The sequence below is a fragment of the Alosa alosa genome, chromosome 3, assembly GCF_017589495.1.
Source record: "Alosa alosa isolate M-15738 ecotype Scorff River chromosome 3, AALO_Geno_1.1, whole genome shotgun sequence".
Classification (NCBI taxonomy): Eukaryota; Metazoa; Chordata; class Actinopteri; order Clupeiformes; family Clupeidae; genus Alosa; species Alosa alosa.
Genome location: NC_063191.1, coordinates 7,597,218 through 7,607,618, shown reverse-complemented (window position 1 = coordinate 7,607,618; position 10,401 = coordinate 7,597,218). Strand labels below are relative to the sequence as shown.

The 10,401-nt window shown below is 41.8% G+C and overlaps 1 protein-coding gene across 2 annotated transcripts; it reads right to left on the bottom strand.

The window, feature by feature from the left end:
- Positions 1–332: 332 nt before the first annotated feature.
- slc5a3b (solute carrier family 5 member 3b) lies at positions 333–8,740 on the bottom strand. Of its 2 annotated transcripts, XR_007193064.1 has the most exons (3): positions 8,459–8,740; positions 1,879–4,612; positions 333–1,335 (listed from the first exon to the last, which is right to left on the bottom strand). XR_007193064.1 is itself a non-coding variant. In XM_048238620.1 (2 exons), exon 2 carries the CDS (start codon positions 4,320–4,322, stop codon positions 2,163–2,165), a length of 2,160 nt encoding a protein of 719 aa, XP_048094577.1. In that variant the 5' UTR covers positions 4,323–4,612; positions 8,459–8,740; the 3' UTR covers positions 334–2,162. The 2 variants fall into 2 exon arrangements, 1 of the variants encoding a protein (XP_048094577.1); XM_048238620.1 differs by having other exon boundaries at positions 334–4,612.
- Positions 8,741–10,401: the final 1,661 nt, after the last annotated feature.

Here is a 10,401-nt window from a genome sequence, read left to right as displayed (position 1 = left end):
CAACAACAAAACAAAGTTGGAATTGTAATGTCATTCTAACTACAATTTAAATGTACTCCATCTTTATTCAGAACTGGGCAGGCCACTTAACTCTGTTCTGTTCTTAATTCTCTTCTGATGATCATTACTAGAATAAATCAACACAGTGTGCTCTACTATGTACCACATGTTGTAATTACGTTGTCATTGTGCTGTGCCTTTGAGAGAGAGATACAAGTTGATCTATATCCTGATACAGATTGGTCCACTACAAAGCCAATGACATTCATCTGGGCCAGGATTGTGCTTTCATGTCAATCAATTCATATATATATATATATATATATATATATATATATATATATTACAAAATACAAAGTTGAGCCAATTTTAGTTTTCACTTTTTTATTGCATTGCAGAATGAATACACAGACCTTCCCACTTCTGAAATTCACTCACATACAGTACTTGTGGTGGACCACAATAAAAGAATGGTTAGCCTCATTCTGGGTTGATCAGGGTTTGGTTCCTTAGATTTCTTGAAATGCCCAAAGGTAGAGACAGAGAGAACCATTAAACTTTCAGGGGTGTGATTTGAATTTTGTGCGTTATGTACTACTTTCAATAATTTATTTGTATGAAATGCAAAATAACAAGGACAAACAATTTCACTGCATCAATGAACAACACTTTTCAATTAAATATTGTCAAACAAACAAACAAAAAACATATCCATACTCATACATCAAACAATTGCTGACCTTTTATTCTTGCATTTTCTCTCAACTAACAGTACATGTGAAAAAGCAGAGGCAAAAACAGCCCTGCCCAGGTTCCAAAACCACATTCTGGATTCTTCTGCTAGAAGAACTAAATATCATTTTTGCACAGCAATGACACGACATCCCATTGACTGATGTTATATTTTGGGATATATATAAGGATATGTCAGTTTTTTTTCATAGTGATTCAAGAAGTGATTTTATTTAAATACTTCATTATTTGGTTGTCTCTTCTTTAAGCTTATAGCTGTGCTTTCAAAGTTAACACTTTTAACAGTTGACAGGAAATGGTGAAACTCAAATTTGTTTCTGAGTATGTAAATTCCATCAATGAGAAACATCCCATTATGTTCAACAAATGTCAGCTTTGTGAGGAAAATGGATACAGAGTCTCAACAAGCTAATAGTTAAAAGCTGATAAAGCAATACCTAAAGCATTTATACGGACACATATGAGTTACTGGTTGGATTACACAGTGGACTCTAGAACAGACCCAATGGCTGAGAACTGAGCCAGATTTGCTCTTGAATCACCTGTCTTATGGGTTCCTTAGTTCTAAACATGAGACCTCAGCTTGTTCTATTGTGCATGTTCCCTGCTTTTAGTAAAAAGGCTTTTTGGTGGTTCCATACCTTTGAATAACAACAAAACAAAAAATATTACAAAAAATAGATCAATGAAGGCCAGGCTTGGAAAGTGCTTAATAGAGTACAACAGCACAGTTCATGACTATGTGTAGACAGAATTAGACATAATGCTATGGGCCATTCACATGGAAGAACAAACACGTGGATATAGGAAGAAGCATTGTGAACATCACTAATTTACTCTGCACACTGCAACACTGCTACAGAGCCATGACCGCAACACAGCATGTGATGCTGTTCAAGACAGGCTACAAAGACTACTCTAAACTTACTCAAAAAGACAACAAAACAAGAGGAAATACACAATGATTGAATGATGTCAATGGTCCCAAAACAAAGTCACAAATAGTCACTACACTAAATACAGAGACAAATATATAGGTTTTTACAAGAAGAAATAGAAGTATTATAAATAAATAAGGCAAATATCACCACATCACTTGCTAGAGAAAAACGGTACATGTGTTACTTTGTTGTCCAGTAATCTCATATATGTCCATCGGCATAAAAAGTTAGATTTTAGGTAGAGCATTTTGAGAATGCAGATATTTGATCCATCTACAGAAAGAATTCCAAGAATTTCAAAAGTCTGAGATTCAATATCTGTTATATCATTCTTTTTAGGTCTCCCCAAGGTAGCTAAACATCACACTGTAAATATTACAGACTCAAGATATCTTTTACAGAACTCAGATAATACAGGTGCCACTGTTCAAAATGTAATTTTACACATTCCCAAGAGCTGCAGCATATCTAAAGGGAAAAATACACAAACATGAAAACTCCCAAGGAGCACACCACAACAAGGCCAATGTTCAGCACCAGCTTGGTTTTGGGAGGTTCATAAAGCATCTCCATGATGATTTGTTCTTGGTCTTCCTCTGGCACCTTAGCTTGGGTTGTGGGCGCCTGGTCCTTGTAGCTGTTGATCCAGTCGAACAGACGCATGCATAAGCCCTTCTCCCCTTGGTGGTGTCCGGTGATGCTGCTGTTGTTGGGGAAACTTCCATCCTCCTCTTTGCCCACAAGCTCAGTGAGGCCGTTCCCAAAACTCTCCATGGGTGTGGGCAGCTCGCTGTTCGGGATCATAGGCATGTTGTCTCCGGCAGGGAGGAGGAGTTTGATTTCAACGTCATCCAGGATCTTCTCTTTCTGGATGTCGGTGGGTACCTGCTTGTGGAGGGTGCCGTTGCAGTGGATGGGGCCCTTTTCGGGCTCGCGGAGCTCCTCGCAGTCTCTGACAGGATGTCCCTCGACTTTGGGAAGCCCCCAAAAAGTGGTGTTGTGTGTATTGTCCTTCGAAGGGGGAGGAGTGCAGAGACTGACCACTACAGCAACCCCTCCGGAGACCCAAAAGAGACTCGCTGCCACATACATGTAGTGAATGTGGGTGATGAAAAAGGGGCGGTCATCGGGCTGGTCACAGCGGGGCTCACGGTAGATGAACCCGAGGATCAGGCGCATGGTTCCCAGGGTGAAGCCAGTCATGCCGCCCCAGAAGGCGCCTGTCTCGTTGCACCGTTTCCAAAATACGCCAAGCATGAACAGGGCAGCTATCGGTGGAGTAAGGTACCCTGCAATCTCCTGGATGTAGAGGTACATTTGGCCCCCTTGCATCTCGATGATGACTGGCACCCAAGCAATGCTGATTCCCACCATGACGATCACAAACATGCGGCCAACGATCAACAGCTCTCGGGAGGAGGCGCACTTGCGGACCATCTTGTAGATGTCCAGGGTGAAGATGGTGCTTGCGCTGTTAAAGATGGAGTCCAGGTCGCTCATTAGAGCGGCGATCATGACCGCCATCATCAAACCGCGCAGACCGACCGGCATCACACTCATCACCAGACGTGGGTAAGCAATGTTGGAGCAGCCTGCCTGACTGCCGCACACCTGCATGCAGTGTTCTGGGCTAATGCAAACAAGCTCATCTGCAAACAGTATGCGGGAGATCATCCCTGGAATGACAATAATGAACATTGGGAGGACTTTCAAGACTCCTGCCATGAGTGTGGAACCCTTGGCGTGGGCGATGTTCTTTGCAGCAAGCACTCGCTGGACGATGACTTGATCGGCGCACCAGTACCAGATTGAGGCTGGCGTTTGGCCCAAAAGGAATCCAGGCCAGGGAATGTCCTCGTCAAGAGGCCCACGCAAGATCCGCAGGGAGTCTGGCTTTGGATAGATGCGGCACGAGTTGGTATAGGTGAAGTTGTTGGCTGCCAGTATGGCTGTGACATTGGGGACAGCCTCCATGTACTTTTTCCTGACTCCCTCCAGGCCACCAACCTTCACCATGCTGATGATGGTCAGACTCAGAGCACCACCAATCATGAGCACAGCCTGTAGTGTGTCGGTGTACATCACAGCGACCAGTCCGCCAGTAACGGTCAACAAGGCAGTCATGCTGATGAGAATGATGATTGACAAGTACAGATTCCAGCCTAGGGACTCCTGTATAAACAGGGCGCCGGCATACAAGTCCACAGATAGCTTTGTGAAGATGTAGAGCATGATGGAAAGGGCTGCGAAGTACATCTTCAGCCTCCGCCCGCCGTAGCGCTTAGAGAGGTATTCTGGCATGGTGTAGACCCCGCAGTGGATGTACACAGGGATGAAGACCCAACCGAGGAGCTGCAGAAGGAGCAGGGCGTTGAACTCCCAAGCGCCGACGGCAAAGCCACTGGCTGCTCCGGATCCAGCCAGGCCAATGAAGTGCTCGCTGCCGATGTTGCTGACGAAGAGCGATGCTCCAATCACAACCCAGTTCATGGACCGTCCAGCAAGGAAGTAGCCACTCACCGTGCTCTGATTGGCTTTCCACATGGCGAAGAAGCCAATCGCGAGAACCAAGACAAAGTACAGTGCCACAATAGCAATATCTGCAGCTTCCATCATTGTTGGAGCCATGTTTCAGACGACAGTCTACTCCCGATTTAGTAAGAAATTCCTTTTTAAAAAAGTACCTACGGGTTAAAGATGTAGTTTAATGGAATAAAAAAATCCTATGCAACATCTGCTTTTGTTAAAATGCTTTATCCTTTGGTTTGCTGTCTGTCTGGAAGGGAAACTGAAGAATCCACCATCTGGTCAATTTCTATGAGTATTAAGGTAAGGTAATCCACCGGTACTGCACAGGGGATTTATTTGGGGTAGGATGCTTCTGGTCTCTGGTCTAGTAATGGCTAGAGCTTACATTCCTGCAAGACAGCAAAGACAAAGACAAAAGTCTAATTAGTGACGATGTTGAAGGTGACTAAACGACTAAACGATGAGGAACGACACACCGGCACTTCCACTTGAACATCACACAGAATTAGACTTCTAATGTGATATGCACAAATTCAAAGAACAAACCTGAATGTGTAAATATACTTTATTATGTTATCTGGAATGCTAAAGAAAAAATTTCATCACTCACTCAATGTATTCATGCCCATTTATTTAAAATGCACAACAGTGATATGCTGGGCCTGTATTAATACATAGTATACAAAATAAAGTGACAAAGCGACATACAAATAACAACAATGCAATAGTTAAAGCAACACCAAAGAACTTTTCCTCTGTCGCACGCACGCTATTTGTTTATCACCGGCTTTGCAAATAAGGATGTCCACACACAAGGTAGAATATGTTGCATGAGTTTATGAAAGTATGGTGTATTGTAACATTAGATGCAAGTCAAATTTGAAGTTTCTTATGTCTCATTCCATCGAACTACAGATCCGCTACCCGATCCCGCAAACTTACATAGTGCATTTATAGCCGATAGAGGGCCGCGAAGCGAATGCAGAAGTGCCATTCACCCTGTTACGAGTTGATGAACCACTGAAACGATTTTGGACAGATTATTTTAAGGTACAAAAAACTCTTTGGTGTTGCTTTAAATTTAACAATTTAACTACAAATTTAAATTTAACTACAAATTTGACCAAGGAGAATAGCAATAATAAACAACAATGTCAATTCAATCAATAGCCTAACGAAAATAAATAGATCAAAGCTCAAAATCCCTGTGCACAGCTCTTCTTGCTCCAGGTGCTGATGGTGTGCAGTATAACTATTGAAAAGTCAAAAGAGTAGTATACATCGCACACTGGAGGGTATATTTTGCTGACTTTATTTGGCGTGAACAACGCGTTTCGCAAGTTGCTTCATCAGGTTCACGGAACGTTGAACAGATATTTGGACCCCTCTTGAAAGACCCAAAACAATCACAGGAATGGGAGCACTGGGAAACCCATTCCACCAACAAGGAACCACTGAGGAAGAGTCTTGAATTTGACATAGCGTTTACGGCTGCGTTTTTATCGACACAACAGGCGCTCATCAGAAGACCGCAGTGGGCGGTTGGGGATATTCATCTTGATCATTGAATTAAGATAGCAGGGAGCAGATCCAGTCAGTGCTCTATAGGCCAAAGTGAGATATTTTAATTGTGAATAAATTGTTGAGAATAAACTGTGGCCAATATATAGTCAGTGGAGAGAAACTAGGAGAGGAGTTCAGTACATGTGTCCTCTTTGGAAGACACAGGCGTGCTGCAGCATTCTGAATCAATGGTAACGATCTTACTACACAAGCAGGTAGGCTAGCTAACAGTGAATTACAATAGTCCAGCTTGGAGATAACCATGGCCTGTACAAGAAGTTATGTGGAATCTTGTCTTGTGACATGATTTTGCAATTGGTGCTACAAGAAGTTAAGTCGGTCATCAATTATGACGCCCAAGTTACGTGCCGATCTAGTTGGGGTCAGTGAAGATGAGTCAAGCTGGATGTTAATCTGTTGGGGGATAGCTGTTTTAGCTGGAAACACCAGAAGCTCAGTTTATGAATTATTGACCCATTGCAATTAATAATAATAATAATAATAACAATAATATGTATTATTATTATGATTATTATGATGATTATTATTATTATTGTTATTATTATTATTGGTGTTGTTTTTATTGTTATTATTATATTTGTCTATGTTATAACGTGATCATAACTGAGAACACACCGACAGAAGACATTGACTACTTCTGCTGAATCTTGGAATTTGCCCCGTAACCTTCCTTGGCTGTTAACTTTTGCATGTCCTCAAAGACATCTGCTTGCATGTCTGATGCACACATAAATTCAACATCAAAAAATGATTCAACAAAAGACAGGCAAGTTTGATTTTCCCAGGGCATTACAGAAGAAGAGTTAGATTTGGTCTTAGAACAAGTTAGAGACAGTGAGGCAAACATAGTCTACTTCAAAGGGACCACTGTCATAGCCTACTGGCTTGTTTCAACGGTTATCCCCACATAGACCAGCTCCACTGATTATTAAAAATGTATAATGCATATGTCTAGGGATATTATAGAGTTATCATGCTTTCCAGTGTACTGGGGACAAGCACAAGTTAAAAAAAAAAACTTTATTGTCTAACACTTTATTGTCTGCAAGATCAATGTTTTTGTTTTGCAAAATTAAGATTGCATCTGAATAAAACTTAAATGTAAATGCTCAACAACACCACAATTTTCTCTCTCTCACACACTCTCTCCCTCCACAGGTTTCAGACAAAACAATTCCATAAACAGTCTATTGCAGTGCTTAAACCCTCTCCATCCAACCGTATCTTTAAAAGAGACCTCAATTCTCCACAGTCACACGCTTTCCTCTCCTCACAGTCAAGGGCCCTTCATGTCTAATGCAGGGATCTCTTAGGGCTAGAAGGTATGAAACGTAGAAAGGTATAAACTGCCGTAAGAAAGTCAACAGCAACTTTAACATGATGTAGCCTATATCATTCGGTTACAGTAGGCCTAATCAAAATTAAATTAAAGCTTCAATTCCAATATATTAGCCATCTTGTAATTAATTTAGGTTATACAATATTTGTCTTCCTTATTGTAATGACTGAAAGGCATGCAGCAGGTCCATCCTCCTCATGTTAGGCTATGTATGGAGTCTGATCCAATGTTATTGCTCAGTTGAACTATCTCTGTTAAAAGTGTTAGTAGGCTAATAGCTGCCTGCCTATACACACAGTAAAGTGGTTTGCATTGTTAGATTCAGATGGAATGGTAAAATGAACTCGGTAGGCTACACCTCGACCGCATGATACCTGTTGCGCAAAATAGGTCTATATTATCCAATCACATTTTAAGTCAGTGTCCCTAAAGCAAGTCATTTCTGTATCACATGGACGCGCGCCATGCCCAGGCTCAGATACGACAACAATCAGTCAGTCATGGTTTCAATTTATAAGAGAGTTATTGCGTTTTTTCAGCTCGTGCACTCCACTGATCTCTATGCTGTCAACTTCTTCCCGCATGCATTTGTACCATAATCTCACGCCCCATAGGCTACGTGACATTATTTTGCGGCGATGGATTCAGCCTCTTTGGATCAAAGTCGCAGGTGGAACTTTCCAGAACGATAGACGGATAGCCGACTCCACTCCAGCTAATAGTAGCGATGCAAGCATGTTAGGCCATGTCAATCAGTGGGTAGCCTATCAGTCACACACCGTAGCCAAGCTGCCAGATGACATGGTGACCTAATGGCGACAACAAAAACCTTGGCTATGTCAAGCCATCGTATAATTCACACCCCGAGTGTCATCACAAAGGCTACACTAATCCTATACTACATCCGGTGGTCTAACTTTACTCTACATGAGTTGACTCACAGTGCTTACAAAATGAGTCATTCATTTTACCGAAAACACAGCAAGCTAAAAAAGAAAAAGGAAAGGATGGTTGCCGCTGCTGCGTAGGCTGCCAAGACGGACACTGCATCAGAGAGGCGCCAGGACATTTCTAGAATGCCGTGTTATAGTAGGCTAGTCTAGACTATGGCATAACAGGTTAAACTTTACCTGATACACTTTCTTACAACTGACACTATCTTGGTAGGCTCATTTAGCCATCTTTGGAATCAATAGGCAAGTGACGTTAGTCTAACATCGACATCGCACATTGTTTTCCCTGACAACCGTTATAGGCCTAATTCTTTGACGACACGACAGAGTATTTTATAGGTTAGACCTAGCCTACTTACCATTTCAACGAATGCAAATTGGCCTAATATCCAAAAGCCACATAGGCTACAGCAAGTACAGTAGCCTAGCTAGCAGACATCCGTTCAGAATGAATGAATCGCAATCTGCAGTCCACTTCGATGTCTCGAGGTTTGGTTCGCGATGCGAAGTTAGTAACAGCAATATTCGTCACTTTAGCGATAGCTCGCTTGGGCAAACTTTGTAGGCTATTCTTCACAGACGCATCTTCAGGAGCGCTCTTTTATAGCCTAAATCGCCTGGTCCATTTGAATGGGCTGATATCTCTGTACACGCCCCAAATAAACGTATTCTTCATGCCACGCCCATCATGAATCCCGTAGATCAGGGCTACCACTTAGAAATATTAAGAAATTATAAGGACTTGTTATGAACTTTTTTTTATTGCATTAACATTGCATGAACATTTTTTATTGCAGTCGCTGTTTTCACAGCCTCTTTTATTATGGTCATAACATGAGCCATTTTGACTATGGAAAATTCCAGATTCTCATGATTTATGACTAGGCTAAGTCATTTTGGGTCAAGCTCTAAGGCCTAATTCTAATCCTATTTAACTTTAGGCCTAATAGGTGTAGAGAACAATCTAGAATTTTCCAGATGGAATCTCCCCCTATGAAAGTCTTTGTAATTTTCCTAGATTAAAGCAAAACCATTCTGGAATACTTGTATATGCAGTGAAGGGTTCATAATGGTTCAGATGGTGATGTCACTGGCATATGTTATACCACCCAAACTTGCACGGTGCAAGTGCTTTTGAAACTCAAGGTAGCAGGTGCCTGTGTGTGGTCCATATGGAGATTCTGCATCAACTGTGTCCGATGATGAAAAGGGACAAGACAATTTGATGCCGTCTAATGTGATTATTATGTAGGCCTATGTATGAAATATCCATTCATGCAGAGAGAGAGAGAGAGAGAGAGAGAGAGAGAGAGAGAGAGAGAGAGAGAGAGAGAGAGAGAGAGAGAGACATTGTATGAAATGTTCTGATTTTTAATTGTAATGCATTCCATAGTGTTAATATACTGTGGATTAAATGTAAATAATTTTCAACAACCATACAAGATCTATGGCCTGATTTACTTTAAGCCTACTGTACCTCTGAAGAACCGAACACTACATAGACACCATACAGAAAACCTCCGGTGCAGGTCTACTTTGTGCATAATCCCCTGCTGGCAAACCAACCCGTAGGCTACTAATCCTAAAGTCTACTAGAAAGACATTCATTCACAAGTAAGTGTATTTGGAATTATGCCATGTGTTAGCCTGCACTATAAATTTTGTAATGCAATTGTTTTACACCAGTTGGAACAGGAGTCCCTGTATTTTTATGCCCCACACCACACCATCATCGAGTTGTTGTCCCTGTCAGTCACAAACCCCCTGTGAGACTAGGTTATGCAAAACTTATCACATTGATCTGGTCTCTAAAACATTGGTCTATTATCATTTTGCTCAGAAAGTTGAGGTATTTAGTCTGTTCCCAGTTAATTAAAAAATAAATTGAGCTGCCCATGGACATCACATTAAGAGACTGCATAGATTCTGCCAGGTAGGCTAGGCTACTGTATAGCTATGCTCTAGTGCACAATATCCAGTTGATTGTCATATTATACATCTTATTGTAGCGACCGGCTGTCAATCAGGGAGTGCCCGTGCTATGCATAACCCCGGGCACGCTCATGGTTGGCAGCCTGGCGAGAGGGGGGCGGGACCCCCGGGGAATATACGGTTCGAGGAAGTTCTGCCTCTTTGAGTTTTGGGCCGGACACGGGCCGCTGTGTGTTATATGCTGCATTGTGTGCTTCGGTGACAATAAACCAGTTCATGAAACTCTGGCTCTTGGTGAAACGCTACATTATTATTTGTATAAGGGTGTTTGACCATCTACTTATCAAAGTAAAAGTAAAACCATTAATTA

What these genes read in the sequence shown, in the direction of transcription:
- slc5a3b (XM_048238620.1), bottom strand. Translation starts at nt 4,322, where the DNA reads ATGGCTCCAACAATGATGGAAGCTGCAGATATTGCTATTGTGGCACTG.